The sequence below is a fragment of the Strix aluco genome, chromosome 5 (assembly GCF_031877795.1).
Source record: "Strix aluco isolate bStrAlu1 chromosome 5, bStrAlu1.hap1, whole genome shotgun sequence".
Lineage (NCBI taxonomy): Eukaryota > Metazoa > Chordata > Aves > Strigiformes > Strigidae > Strix > Strix aluco.
In genome coordinates this window covers 15,034,723-15,050,404 of record NC_133935.1, presented here as the reverse complement: position 1 = coordinate 15,050,404, position 15,682 = coordinate 15,034,723, and the positions used below count along the sequence as shown (strand labels likewise).

Genomic DNA, 15,682 nt, shown 5'->3' with positions numbered 1-15,682 from the left:
CTGAAATGAGATGCTGTCAATTCTCCCAGTAGGTGGCAACAGAATGACAGAATGTAGTTCTACAGGGGACACAGGGAAGCAGTTATATCTTCATTCACCTAACATAAGGAAGTATTATAATGTGTAGGAAACGCAAAGACTTTCACACACACCAAAGAGGTTTTTGTATGATCACCAAAGAACTTCTTAGGAGTGCACTGTTTTATAAGATGGCACATCACTGTTCTAAAATAATCCACGATTCTGCCACTATTGGTGAGTCACTTAGATAACCAATCTGTAGGGAGTGATGTACATCTGGTAGAGGAGATAAAGAAGTTGACTGTCCTTCATTTGCCTGTTGACATGTTTTGATCTCTAGTCAGAACAGAACTGATTGATAGATCACAGGACTCAGTGGTTCTCTTGGCCTAAGATCTGGTGGACAGTACTTCTAAGATCTAGATTATTCAAAAATGCTATTTTCAGAGATGTGTCTATTTTTAAATAGAGAAAAAGGAGTTTAGGTTTTGTATGGCCATGTTAAGGGGTTTTTAAAAATCCCTCTAAGAGGCTGATTTTGATAGTATTATAAACAACCGGAGATAATAACTCACAGCTCCTCTGCTCTATTGCATTGCTCTGGAGGGCACTTATGGCACAGCACCCAGTCCATGTGCACATGAGAAGCCCTCCAAGAATGTCCAGAGTATCCCAGTTGCATGGAGGCTGCGCATCATCCCAAGAAGCATGGGCTATTCACAAGCCCTCTGGCAGTACCAGCAAAGCCACTCTAGCACTCATGCCAAATTCACTTATTTGCACACCTCAGGACTTCATGGAAGAGCTTTTTTATAATCAGCCCTATTTAGCTCTCATCATCATCCACCAGTGTCTCAAGGTAAAAGCTGAAGTGGGCAGGTCTTGACCAGGCTGCTGGGCTATCAACCCTCCCCATGCAGGGCATGTCTCAAGCCTGTTCCATGCAGGACAGAGAGGTGCCCCGACAAGCTCACCATCTGCCCACACAGGTTGAGTGCCAGCATCGAGCAAGATGACTTTCTTTCCAAGAATCTGGGTCCAGGCCACATCTGCCTCATGTCTCTACAGAGCAAAACCTAGAGGTCAACTCTGGAGGCAACAAAATTCACCAGTACCTGGGAGCACAGTCCTACACTGTGCTTTCAGGTTACCCTCCAAATCTAGGCCAAGGGTTTTCTGCCCAAGCACTCCACAACACAGGTGGACAGAGCAACATAAGGAAACCTCATGAAAAACAGTATGTCCTCAACATTCTTATGTCTGTGTCTGACCTTCACGCCAGACCAGCACATATTTCCAGCACTTGAGTTCACGGGCTATCTCAAGACAGAGCAGAACAAGCACTGTCTTTGGTCTAAAGCAGATTTGCAAAGGCCTTTTTATTAGTTATGCATGCGTGAGAAAGGGAAAAATTGTAATTTGGGTCATCCCCAAGCTCTTCAACCTCAACTGGTTCTAGAAATTCTCTGTGACATTCTCTATGGACACAGCCATTTATTCCCACCAGCCAGGGACCCTGCTCAAGACTCCATCACTCCCTGCTCCCTGGAAGTTTTTGACTGGTGAGACTCCATTCAGTGTGGCAACCCAACATTGGTGAGTCTATGGATGCTGGGACAGTTGAGTTTGAGTGGGGCAGAGAGAGGAATAATTAACACTGACTCCCAGAGGCGCTCTTACTGCCTATTTCAGAAGAGAGGAGGGGGGCAATGGAAGAGCAGAGAAAATGCAGAAATGGACTAAGTTGCAAATAATTTAGTAATTCACAGACCTCTCTTAGGTTTTGTAGCTGCTAGATCTGACATGTTGACTCAAATAGTGCCTAGGAGGATTTGGGTGGTGGACTGTTAGAAGTATTTGCTATGAGACTTTTTCCTGAGGTTTCCACATCTGGTGGAGCCATGAGCATTAACATTTCAGATTGGAGCACCGCAGCTTGGCTGGAACATTACCAGTTCCATTGGAAGAAGAACACTAGAACAACCTGTTCCTTAGTCTCAAAGCAATGATCTGACAGTTTTCTGGAGAAGTGTGGGACTTAGCTTAAACAAAGCAGCAGATAGAAATTACCATGTGAATTATTCCTCTGTAAAAAATATTTGTGGCTCCAGAAATCTCTGTAGCTTTTCCCAGCCAAAATCAAAGAGTAATGATTTCCAGGTTTATGTAAAGATTGGCGAAATGAAGACCATACTAAAGTAAATGTGAATTTATAAAAACCAGTATGAACTACTTCACACTGTTAAAATGTAGGTGTTAGTTAGAGAAGATACTTGAATGTTGGTTGCCAACAGTGGCAGAATAATCTATTAAACTCATCATGTCAAAGTAGACTAACCTAAATTTTAGGAATTGCATATTTAAATTTCTACTGATTAAACATAATAATAAACAGTATGCTTATAAAGTCAGGGGATACATAATATTCAGATTCAAGCTACTAAGTCTGCTTTCCTCTTTGTTACCTAGGAGTTGCAAACACGAGGATTTCACCACCGAGAGAAGCTGCTGCTTTCCAATGCTGAGCTAGTGCAGAAGGAGCAAACAATAAAGTGGTGGAGGCAAATACCCTAATTTGGTGTGAGAACATCTGTGTGATGCCTCCAGCTATGTCTTGCAATAAGCACTGCATTAAGAATCAAATTTCTTTCTGTGTTTGGACGGACAAGTTAGAGTCTGTACTGAATGCTGTCCCATACTGCTGACAGCTCAGATGACCGTACACAGAAAGAGAAGCAATAGAAGTAAATTGAAACATTAATAGAGAGGCTGCTGGAGTAAGGAGAGAAAGAAGTCAGGCCAGCATTTAAGAGCACTGGTAGAGCACACTTCAGAATGGTAATTACACTTTTCCAGTTTTCTGGTTTTGATCCTTCTCTTTCCTATTCATTTGCTCTCTTATGCCTTCTTGGTCTTCTGTATTGGAATTCAGGAGTGATTTTCATCCACATACTGGCAGAACAGGAAACTGGGATGGTATGTGTCTTGCAGGTGATATATATGTATAATACTGAGGTGCTAGAAAGTATAGTGTATGACGTGTTACGTGGCCATGCTCAGATTTAATAAGCATGCCAAACCAGGCGGGACTAAATTTGAAATCTGGGGTATATCTGAGCCCTGCCTGTCCTGATGAATTTGCATACGTGGGCAGCAAGGCGAGCAGTGATGCAGCAGGCAGAACTGTGGAGCCGGTGACCTATTCCCTGTGACGCTGTGACACTGAAGCACAGCAGCAGGTGCCGGGTGCGGGGCCCAGGCTGCCTCCTGTCCTGCAGCCCAGAGCTGGGCTCCTGCAAAGACCTGACACCACTCATCCAAAAGGGAAGGAAACACCACTGGAGACACCATGGTAAGGGGGATGTGGGGACACCAGGAATACGGGGGCCAGGAGGACCATGGGCGAGGGAAGGCAGGGGGTCTGTTGTTGTTATCAGTGCTTTGTGCCACAACACCCTGATCTCATGCACCAACTACCATGTAAGAGGAGAAAGGACTGTCAGAAAATCTCACTGGAGCTGTAAGGCATGGTGAAGCAAAGTTTTCTTCAGAGAGTCTCTAATTAGTGGAATTACAAGATCAATTAGATCTGGAATCTTAGCTTTTTAGTACTTTCTTTAGTACTTTGACTATATTTTCTCAACACAGGTTGATTTTCATATGAGAGAATAATTTTTTAAAGAAATAAACCAAAAACTTACTTACCTTTGTGTCTGTTTTAAATTAAATTAGCCCCAATGGCTGGGCAGTACTGTTCATAGCTGTACAGTGTATACATCTGTGTTTTCAGAGTGCATGAATGTTTTTATACGTGTATGCATTTAAGTAAGCAAAAAAGGCCCTTCATTTTTAAGATTTGGGAGTTTACTATAAATTTGTAGAAATCTCTCAAAATCTCTCAGCATTTCACCCCAATTCATGTCTAGCACTCTTATTTTGGTGCAGAGAACTATGTTATCTTCTGCTAGTACAGCTGCAGGTCCAAAATGAGCACGCTGATTTCACAGGCAGATACACACTTCCACAGGCTCCCTGTGCCTTAAGGCAGACCTAGGGTAGTGAGTATGTTTCAGGACGACAAAAGTCCGCCTTTGTACAGTAAATACTTAAGCCAGGAGTAGTCTGTTTTTTTATTAGAGTGAAAGCTGTCCCAAGTTTAGTTTCACAAAGGACCTGGCCCTTTCTACTCTCTCGGTAGATAAAAAGTCAGGTCCACAATTCGTAAGACAGGTCCTGGTACATTGGTGATGGGATGTGAAACATGAGTTTGGAGTAGGTTCCAAATTTAAATATCATGTAGAGATCAGTTTACTCTGCTTGTGGCTCTGAAGAAGACCCACACTCTTCCCTATTAAAAGTCTGATATCTATTTTAAAGCTGTTTACTACACAAAATTAGAAGCCTCCTTGTTACTGTTTACTCTCATCAGAATATTTCCAAATTACTGCTGGGGTAGGAGAAGATGGGAGTTGAAGGCAGGAGCATGGCAAGAGGCCTGGCTCAAAAGGCAGGGTTGAGATAACTGCTTCAAACTAGTGTAGCTAAAAGCTCAGTCTAAAAGAAAAGAAACTGGTTCTGCAGTCTTCAGCTGTAGTCCTGTACTAAGCTTTACAGTATTAACTTTCTAAGGCAACGTTCACTTGTTCCATCTGTGAAAAAGCAGTCCGATTCCTCTACTGATCTGAGGAACAGAGCAAAGCAGCTCTTTAAGTTCCAAGTACTGCTTGACTTGTAATTGTAGTTTTGCGCTAAAAGCTACTCTTTAAAAAAGTCACCTGGACTCATTGCCATATTTAAAAGGAAAAAACTTTTATTTTTTTGCTGCCAGCCTCACAGATTCACATTAGGATTTAAAAGAAAAGCAGGAGCCTATCCTGTGCAAAATCAGCATTAATTGAATTCTCTAAGCCCAAATATACCTCAGTGTCTCCCGAGTAATCCTCCAGATTGCAACTCCCCTACAACATACAAAGCTATGAAGCCTCATTGGCACCCAAACAACTCAGATGCTTTTGCACAACTCAGTTGAGAAAAACAGGGTTTTGCAAGTACACTTGAGAGCACGTTACACACGCTGCTGCATATGCATTTGCAGAGTCAGCAACTTACAAATGAGTACTGAATAGAAATAATATAATCATTGAATGAAATACTTAAATTGACTTTCCATATTCATTTGAACTTCTGAGGATGACTAACTGGGGTAATGATGACTTCTGAAATCCCACTTGCTTCTGAAAAAATATCTTTAGTTATGTTTCTAAAATATATGTTAATTTGTGAAGAAAACGCTGCTCCAGAACATTCCTCCTGAGGATTTAGTTTTTGCAGAAGATGCATTTCACTCTCAGGTCACAGGATGATTTTGCAGGGTAAGCAGTTACAGAATTTTTTTTAAAAAAAGTTAACTGGCCAAATCTGATATTAAGTCATTAGATATCTCTAAATGTGATATTACAAAATAAAAATGAGCAAGGACCATTCTCTGGCCTTGAAGACAGGTAGCACGCTCTGCTTCATATTTTGGCATCTGAATTCTGTTTCCCTCTCCAAAGCCAGGCAGTGGTCAGTGAGGTGCTTACTGGAAACCATTCTTGACCATGAGTTGTATTCTGGATGGTGCCTAAGCATTGTCTGAAAAAGTATGAACTGGCATAAGCCAAAACTGTGCCAGAGAGTGTGCTAATTATCATCAGCACAGACAACTGATCACAGGTCAGTGTTCAGTACTATGACCTGACCCTTTCTTACTCCCTTGTATAGACAGGGCCATGGAGATCACAAAGGTGGAGCTCAGAAGGCTTTAATTATGATTGCTCCAAAGCAGAAACTGAAGCTGAAAAACTCCACATCTGAAAACACTCTCTTCTTAAAAAAATGCCTTTCACTACACTCAGTGTCGTAATCAGGAACTAACTCAGAAGTATCTGCTTTGTAATTCTGTTTTTGAACTTATTAAATCCAGCGCCAGGTCCTTCATATTCCTGTACTCTTAAGTGTAAAGGATTTTTGAGCAATTGGCACCTGCCTATTTTAGCCTGGTGTTACATACATTGTTTTCTTTTCATTAAAGTTCCTGGCTACCACAGAAACTATGCTCAAAATTATGCAGATAAACATGTTATATTGCAAGGACACCACCTGAATAAGCAATGGATCTGCAATGTAAAATTCATAGCTGCTCAGGAGCTTGAAGGAACATTTGTTTCAACCAAGAGAATCTGAAATAATTTCCTGAGGTGAATATTGCTTAAAGCAGTTCTTCCAGATTTCCACTCTAGCCGGCTATCAGAGGGTAAAAGGATCAAAAGACATCACCTGTCTTGGGTTACATAAGGTTGAAGGATACCACATGGCTGTGTCATGTTCCAGCCAGGAGTAAAAATAAACTAAAATGGGACGTGCTCCTCCTCAGGGCCAATCCATAGGAGGAAAGGTGGGGTTTGTGTAACTGAAATTATTTTTTTTCCTGCCTGTTTTCATGTACCCATATACTACAGCACATAGATCTCAATCTTTTAAAGAACTGTCCCAGTATCTGGCATGTATATGTACAGTCTCATTGTGGTCATGGGGTTGAACAACCAAATGAAATGCTGACAGTGACAATTCACCATCGTCTGGGAAAAGCAATACACTGGGAAAAAGTAACCACTAGGAATAAGGAGGACTGATATGCACTGTCTTCTCTGACTCTGTCTCTGCTCTCTCCCCTTAGCGTGAGTGCATCTCTATTCATGTTGGCCAGGCTGGAGTTCAGATAGGAAATGCATGCTGGGAACTCTTCTGCCTGGAGCACGGCATTCAGCCAGATGGCACCTTCAAGGATCTACATGATAAACTCAACTATGATGACTCTTTTACCACATTTTTCAATGAAACAGTCACTGGGAAGCACGTGCCACGGGCCGTAATGGTGGACTTGGAGCCAACTGTAGTAGGTCAGTATAGAAGTAAACCTGGAAATCACCATGGTGTGCCACCAGTCTCCACTGGTACAAAGCAGCACAACCTTTGTATCTTGGTCTACCACTAGATAGCATGAAATTAATTTTCTTGTGACACAGAATGCCAGATTCTGTCATGTGTTATAAACATAGGAACGGCAGAATCCCCAGTAACTTGATAGCTACTACACATGGTTTGTATGACTTCTCTTTGCACAAACATTTAACTTTTGGTTTTGCTTATTGTGACATTTTTGCCATTTGAATTCTGCTTTTCTCTAATTTGGATTCAAAGTGGGAGCCTGACAGTTTCCCTCCAGGAATTGAAGGGTTTCTAAAAATTGGGGCACCTTGGGGAACCTGATTTTCTTCACACTTTTTTCCTGGTGACTCGTCCTCTTGTGGGTACAGGCTGTACAACTGACAAGTTCATGAAACGTTAACAAGTTCTGTGGCTGCATACAAGTCACACCATAAATCACCAGACTGCAACAATGAAAAAATGCTTAGGAGACAGTTCCCTTCCCCATCAACATTTGTTTTTTGGGGTCATCGTCTCCCATGTCTGAAAGCTTGCATCAATGCCAACAACAACCAGAACTTGTTGGCAAGGCAGCACAGCCATGCAGCTTCTTACAATTTCTCTTCCTTGCTCAGATGAAGTGCGGGCTGGCACCTTCCGGGAACTTTTTCATCCAGAACAGCTGATCACTGGAAAGGAAGATGCAGCTAATAACTATGCCCGTGGCCACTACACCATTGGCAAAGAAAGCATTGATATGGTGCTTGATCGTGTCCGTAAGCTGGTAAGTCCCAGTAGTTTTGAAACAGCAGTTTGGATTCTGCAGAAGAAAGAAGTGCAGAACAGGTAGTTTGTTAACTACAAATTATACCAATGGTTCAGAAAGGAGCTTGCAAGACATATAGAGGCATCATTACTAGGCCAAAAGAGAGAAGCCCAATAGTTCACTTTCCAGCTGTATGCCTCCAGATATTCTTAAAAAGTGGTTCTGAATATGTAATTCTTCATTATTAGCACAGCCCTAGAGCACCAATACTGATATAGAAGGGTGGATTAGGCAGTTCTACATTGCTGGCTTCAGCTAGACTAACTAAAAGAAGTGTGAAGTTCAGAGAGAGAAGCTCCACAGATAAGAGTCTGATTTTTATGTGATAAATTCAGCCAGTGAGGAAAGACAAGGATGGGATTATCACCAACCCTTTCTCAGGAAAACCTGACATGAAATCTATGCTGTATATTGCTGATGACTGCTCTTTCCTTCAGCTCAGAATAAGCTGAAGTAGTAGATGAAGTCTTTTCATTCTTCTTCAGTCCCTATTCTTTCACTTTCTCTTTTGCTTTCTAGACTGATGCCTGTTCTGGGCTGCAAGGATTCCTGATCTTCCACAGCTTTGGTGGGGGTACCGGCTCTGGCTTTACCTCCTTACTGATGGAACGCCTCTCCATGGATTACGGAAAGAAGTCCAAACTGGAGTTTGCCATCTACCCAGCCCCTCAGGTCTCCACCGCTGTGGTGGAGCCCTACAATGCCATCCTGACCACGCACACCACCCTGGAACACTCGGACTGCGCCTTCATGGTGGATAATGAGGCCATCTACGACATCTGCCGCCGAAACCTGGACATCGAGCGCCCCACTTACACTAACCTCAACCGCCTCATCAGCCAGATCGTTTCCTCCATCACCGCCTCGCTGCGCTTTGACGGTGCCCTCAACGTGGATCTGACGGAGTTCCAGACAAACCTGGTGCCCTACCCGCGCATCCACTTCCCCTTGGTGACCTACGCCCCCATCATCTCCTCTGACAGAGCGTATCACGAGCAGCTCTCGGTGGCTGAAATCACCAACTCCTGCTTTGAGCCCAACAACCAGATGGTGAAGTGTGACCCAAGGCATGGGAAGTACATGGCCTGCTGCATGCTCTATCGTGGTGACGTAGTTCCCAAAGATGTCAACGTAGCAATTGCTGCCATCAAGACCAAGAGAACTATCCAGTTTGTCGACTGGTGTCCAACAGGCTTCAAGGTGAGTAGGGCTGCCATGAACTTCTCTTTAATGTTTAAAGGGCAAGTTCAGTCCAGTGGAAAAACTGTATTTAAAGACTTAGATCATGTATGTTTTCCACTTGTGAGATGAACCAACATATGCAGGATGCATTTGTATAAAATGTGCCTTTTCTCCTTTGAACAATCCATTGACACAGACTCCTAAATATTTACCTAAGTGGAAATCTGAAGTGTATATGAGTTAAAGTTTAAAGAAGTATTCATTTCAAACCCGAATTTTGGAAAATCCAGTGAGTGTTCCCTCTGAAGCCACATCTAAAATAAGGAAATACCAAAACCGATACAATTATTAAAGGATAATATGCTGATATTTGGAATCTGTCAGTTGACCCCCTTACCCAGAAATATTATACAGCCTCTCCCCACTGGCTACATAGTAGTGTTGGGAAACATGATTTCAACAATAATACAGATATTAGCAGTGGAAAAACATTTGTCATACAAATAGCTGGTTTAATAATGAAAACTTTTAACTGGGAACCAACTTTCTGTATCAGTTTCTATCAAGTATCTTGATGAAACTTATGTTCAGTGTTGGTAGCTGTTAAGAAAGCTACAAAGTTGACAGTTTACATTAAACAGAAGAATAATACAGACATGGAAATTACCATCTTTTGTACTGTTTATGATGTTATTATTTTTGATGGCATTTGCCATCTGGTAGTTTTGATAGCTGCACCACTCTACCCCAGCATCCGTATCTTTATTCACATTTTTTCAGCTCTTTGACTGCTTTCTGCTCTTGTCTTTTTACAACCTTCTCTCATATTCCTGTTTCCAGGTTGGGATCAACTATCAGCCTCCTACAGTAGTTCCTGGTGGAGACCTAGCCCAAGTTCAGCGAGCAGTCTGCATGCTGAGCAACACCACGGCCATTGCAGAGGCTTGGGCAAGGCTTGACCACAAGTTTGATCTGATGTATGCCAAGAGAGCTTTTGTGCACTGGTACGTGGGTGAAGGCATGGAGGAGGGAGAATTTGCAGAGGCCCGAGAGGACCTGGCTGCCCTGGAGAAAGACTATGAAGAAGTGGGAACTGACTCCTTTGAAGAAGAAAATGATGGGGAGTAATTTTAAAATACACTTTGTTCCTAGTGAGCACAGAATTGTCTCTGTAATACTGTATTACACACGTCTATCATTATGTCACCTTTTTTGTTTGTAATATACAGAAATTTAGGAGGGGTCATATAGAGACATCTTTTATTCCATAAATCACAGGTAAATTGTCCTATGAGACATGATCAGTTGTAGTAATGCCCCACCACTCCCAGCAATGCAAAAAGACTTGCTCTTCTTCCTTGCACATTTAAAGTAAGGCTCTAACACACCTCTTCAAGCTCTAATACACATGCTAAAACCACTACAGTTCAATATATGCAAGCTTATAATGGAGCACAGTCAATCAGTAGAGTTTTCAAAGTTCTAATTTGACATACCTTCACCTTTTGCTTGTTGGCATGTCAAAAAATAATGACCATGGAAAAACGGGTCCCCTGCTCTGTGCTTTATTATCCTCTCACTGACCTTCAGCTGACTGACCTAAAATGGACATTTCGTTATTCTCTGAAATACCATTTCTGGTAAAGCAAGCACTTCCTTCAGAAATGTTAAAGCAGTGCATTTTTTCCACATTTGGGGGATAAACATCTGTGTTATGAAAACAAATATCATTTTTGGTTGGGTACCGCTGCAGCAGGCATAAGAATTTTTTTTCTGTGTCTCTGTGAAACTGTTTAAATGAGAAAGCTCCCTCCTTTTTATAAAAAAACACTTTTCCCTACTGAAAACATTTCAGTATTCCTTATGCCACCTGAATGCTTCTTCCTCTGCAAGAAGCAACCTCTGCTTTATCCAGCAGACCACTGTGCCATCTGTGGTAATCTTTATTCAGTGCACCATGTGCAAGTGAGCCTGCAATACAGGCAGTTGCATGTTCACTCAAAAATAATTCAAAGTAGTGATCAAAGATCTCGGATTTATAGGATTCACATCTTGCTAGGCAATGACAAATTTTTTTGACTAGGAAACCCTTCAGTAACTTTTTATCTAGGTCTATGTCCTTGATGGGATGCATCCACAAGTGCTGAGGCAGCTGGCAGATGTCATTGCAAGGCAACTCTTGATAATCTTTGATTGATCATGGTGACTGGGAGTACCCAAAGACTGGAGGAAAGCAAATCTCACTCCTATCCTCAAAAAGGGCAAGAAGGTGGACCCAGGGAACTACAGGCTGGTCAGCCTCGCCTTGATCCCTGGCAAGGTGATAGAGCAGCTAAACCTGGAAAACATTTCCAGGCACATGAACAAGAAGAAAGTCATCAGGACTACTCAGAAGGGATTCACCAACAGGAAGTCATGCTTGACCAACTTGATAACCTTCTATGGTGAAATAACTGGCCTGGCAGACAAGGGGAGAGCAGTGGATATTGTCAACCTAAACTTGAATGAGGCTTTCAACACTGTTTCCCATAAGGTTCTCATATAGAAGCTGCTGAAGTATGGGCTGGATGAGCAGACAGTGAGGTGAACTGAAAACTGGCTGAATGGCTGGGTCCAGAGGGTGGTGATCAGTGGCACAAAGTCTAGTTGGAGGACATTAACTAGTGGTGTACCCCAGGGTCGATACTGGATCCAGACTTGTTCAATATCTTCATTAATGATCTGGGTGATGGGGCAGACTGTATCCTCAGCAAGTTTGCAGATGAAACAAAACTGGGAGGAGTGCCTGATACACCAGAGTCATGCTGCTATCCAGAGGGTCCTCCACAGGCTGGAGAAATGGGCTGACAGGAACCTCATGAAGTTCAGCAAGGGGAAGTCCAAAGTCCTGCACCTGAAGAGGAACAACCCCATTCACCAGTATATGCTGAGGGCCACCCATCTGGAAAGCAGCTTTACAAAAAAGGAGCTGGGTGTCCTGATGGACACCGAGTTGACCATGAGCCAGCAATGTGCCCTTGCTGCAAAGAAGCTGAATGGTATCCTGGGCTGTATTAAGCAAAGTAAATCATAGAATCATAGAATATGTCCATATTCCATAATGGTTCATCATTCCATAAGGATCATCAAGTCCAACTCCTGCTCCTCACAGAACTACCTAAAACTAAACCATATGACTAAAAGCATTGTCCAGATGCTTCTTTAACTCTGACAGGCTTGGTGCCATGACCACTTCCCTGGGGAGCCTGTTCCAGTGACTGACCACCCTCTCAGTGAAGAACCTTTCCTAATGTCCAATCTGAACTTCCTCTGATGCAGCTTCATTCTGTTTTCTCATGTCCTGTTGCTGGTCACCAGAGAGAGGAGATCAGCACCTCCCCCTCCACTGTCCCCCTTGAGGAAGTTGTAGGCTGCGATGAGGTCACTCCTCAGCCTTCTCCAAGCTGAACAAGCCAAGTGACCTTAGTCACTCCTCGAAAGCCTTGCCCTTGAGACCTTTCACCATCCTGGCTGTCCTCCCCTGGACACATTCTAATAGTTTGATGTCTTTCTTATACCGAGGTGCTCAAAACTGCACGCAGTACTCAAGGTGGGGCCGCACTGGTGCAGTGTAGCGGAACAATCAATCACCTCCCTCACCTGGCTAGCTATGCTGTGCTTAGGAGGCCGAAGGAGGTGATTCTTCCACTCCACTCAGCAGTGGTGAGGCCACACCTGGACTACTGTCTAGTTCTGGACTCCTCAGTACAGGAGAGCCATGGACATACTGGATAGAGTCCAGAAAAGAGCCAGAAATATGATTAAAGGACTGAAGCATTTCTCCCATACGCCATCTGGACATGGTCCTGGGCAACTGGCTCTAGGTAGCCCTGCCTGAGCAGAGGGGTTGGACCAGATGACCTCCAGAGATCCCTTCCAACTCAACCATTCTGTGATCGTCTTCATGTGGAGATTTCTATTTCTGTTGGCAGTTACATTTCACAGTGTAACATCACATTGAACTTGCATACTCTGTATGCATTATATGCATTTAGTTAACCAGATCAGTAAATTACTAAACTATGAAGTTATGGAGTACCAGAAATATCTCTGTTTAGGAAAATATCCTACTCAGGATATACTTGGTTATGTACCTAACTTGAAGCAACGTGAGTAAGTATTACCCAGCCTAGTGGGATTTAGACTCTTACATGGCTTCTCTCACAGTTCTGTCCTGAATTGGGACCAAAACCAGAAACAGGAAATTTCATACATGGAACACATGTATGTGTTCAAACCATGAAATGACCCTGCTCTTCCAGTGAGAGAAGAAAAATAGGGGGCAAATTAAAGACAAAGATGTGGTTAAAAATGGCAGATGAATTGCTTGTTCCATTCTTTGAAAAACTGCTGAAAGCAGTGCAATGAAGAAGTGGAAGTTATTGATCCAGTGTGGAGTACTTTATAAATTCTAAAACACTGTGTGTGGAGTTCCTAACTTTCTGAAAGCTTTTTAAATCTCATTCTGATCATCAATGTTATGGTTTATTTTATTTGCAAGGACACTTAGCAATCAGGATCCCTGCTCTCGCAGTAGTCAATGCACTCTTTGGAATGGTTTGTAGACTACTTTAGAAGCATAGTGGCAGTTATTAGGAGCTAGCAGCTTTTGTCAAAGTGATACTACACCACAACACTCATCAGGCACTGTATTTGGAGGTGCGAACACTGAATCTTTCAGTTTTAGCCATCTCTTCATCCGAGCACACTTTCTAGGCTCAGGCTTCTGCCTGCTACCTGTTTTGGAAGTGGGGTGTCACAACTGACTTCCACAGGCAAAACTTAAAATATTCTTAAATAAGATATATGCTCCTCTTAATCAAGCATCCAGGCTCCTACAGGGGTCATTACTAAAAGCCACTTCAGCTGCGCACTGCTTCACTAGCTTCCACAGACCTATCCGACCTAGTGCCTGTTTAATCTCCAGTGTCGGTTTGCACGTTGCTTGGGTGGTTTAACTGTCGGCTTAGCATCTCTCTCTCTCTTCCTCCCTTCTATCAGGCAGACCCCACACAAGCTAGAAATAGAAAGGGAATATCACTAAATTTAAACTATTGCCAAGTGGCTCTGCCAGAGTCACATCAAAGATGCTGAGTCATTTGTACCCTCCCGCTCACATGTCCCTACAGATATCCACACCCACCCATGTGGCAACTGAGGAAGCTTCTCACTGCCACTGCTGCTTTGGGTGAAGAGCTCTGACTGCCAGGCAGCTGTGCTGCCTCCAACAGGGCCAGGCTGTATAAGCAGGCTCTCCAAACTTGCCCAGAGGGTAGGCAACTGGGACCTCTTCTGTGGGGACTGCAACAACGACAGCTCTGATGGGCTCCAGACAACCCCTCCAAAAGCCTCCTATGCACTGTCTCCTTCCCCTGGTCCAGTGAAGCAGGGCAGGTACCTGACACAGGGCTGGGAGCGTATGCTGTCCTTACCTGTGCTAACAGAAGAACTGCTGACAGTTTAGCCTCTCTCCACAATAAATTCATGTTAGCATAACCCTTCCTCCAGAAGGTGCACCCAAAGTGATCTGTGTTATGTGACAAAGGGGAGGCAGTGAACATCCCTTCTCACCATCATCATCAGGGTTGCATACATCCTTCTCTGAAGACAAAGTCTTCTAGCCACTACCTCAGATGGCTGGCTCTTTCATTCAAGGTGTAACAGGAACAAACAGTATGTTAATAATAAGAACACTTAGGTCACTTAATGCTTTGTAGAACCTCTTTGCTGCAGAAATATTATAAAGGACTTCCACATTCTACTCCTAAATCCCAAATTCACTCCTACCCCTCTAGAACCGCTAAATATCTGTATAATACAGGAAGGAGCCAGTGAGTCAGGGCTATGTTAAGCGGTGGTTTTCCTCCCCACACCTGTTTTTTCTGTAACATTCCTTGAATTTAGTAACTTAGTGAGACAACAGCTGAAGACTTCTGCATAGCACATGTGAATTCGGTTTGTTATCAGCTCACAGAAGGGGCTTTTCTGGGGGACAAAGGGTGCCCCAAAGACACCAATGAGCTTCTAAGGAGCAAAGAAAGGGAAATGAAAGCCATCAGGAGCTCAGCACAGCCTGTAGAAGGGGGCAACACCTTTCCCCTTGCTAACCCCTCATGTCCTGCTAAACCAAACCTACAGGCAGAGAGAGAGGGTTTGAACCTGTCCCTGGGGACCAGCTGGTGGCACCTGCAAGGGAGGACGTGGTGTCCCTGACCCAGCTGGAGTTCATCCATAAAGGGTAGGCAGGTGTGCCCTGCCAAATCACACAGGGACTCTCTTCTGGGGTCCCAGAGACTCAATCTATTTCACACACATAGCAGGACTCCCTACATCACCTGCACCATTTCCCTAGCCAGCAGAGCTCTATGGAGCTACATTAGTCACCTTTAAACTCTCCCACCTCCTCAAGTGGAACAAAGCTGGGCTACTGGCCATACTCTGACAAGCAAAGCTCCCTTACAGGATGCTGTGCCCCTCTGTTCCTCCTGCAGACACACAGGAATAAGATGAAGGAGAAAATCTGGAAACCCAACATACACACCAGAGAAGTGGCCATGCAAGCACTTCTGCTTGACCGGACATAGGTGACTTGTTCGGGCCTGAAATCTCATAGCTCGGGTTGGTGCTGGTATTTCTTTACTGTTT

General features: G+C 43.5%; 1 protein-coding gene across 3 annotated transcripts; it reads left to right on the top strand.

Annotated features, from left to right (window-relative positions):
• The first annotated feature begins 1 nt into the window (after position 1).
• LOC141924134 (tubulin alpha-8 chain) lies at positions 2–10,243 on the top strand. 3 transcript variants are annotated; one of them, XM_074826051.1, is made up of 6 exons: positions 2–1,617; positions 2,491–2,859; positions 6,740–6,962; positions 7,626–7,774; positions 8,336–9,016; positions 9,839–10,243. In XM_074826051.1, exons 2-6 carry the CDS (start codon positions 2,857–2,859, stop codon positions 10,124–10,126), a joined length of 1,344 nt encoding a protein of 447 aa, XP_074682152.1. In that variant the 5' UTR covers positions 2–1,617; positions 2,491–2,856; the 3' UTR covers positions 10,127–10,243. The 3 variants fall into 3 exon arrangements, with proteins under 3 accessions (XP_074682152.1, XP_074682153.1, XP_074682154.1); XM_074826052.1 differs by having other exon boundaries at positions 2–2,859; XM_074826053.1 differs by lacking the exons at positions 2–1,617; positions 2,491–2,859 and adding an exon at positions 2,885–3,373.
• Positions 10,244–15,682: the final 5,439 nt, after the last annotated feature.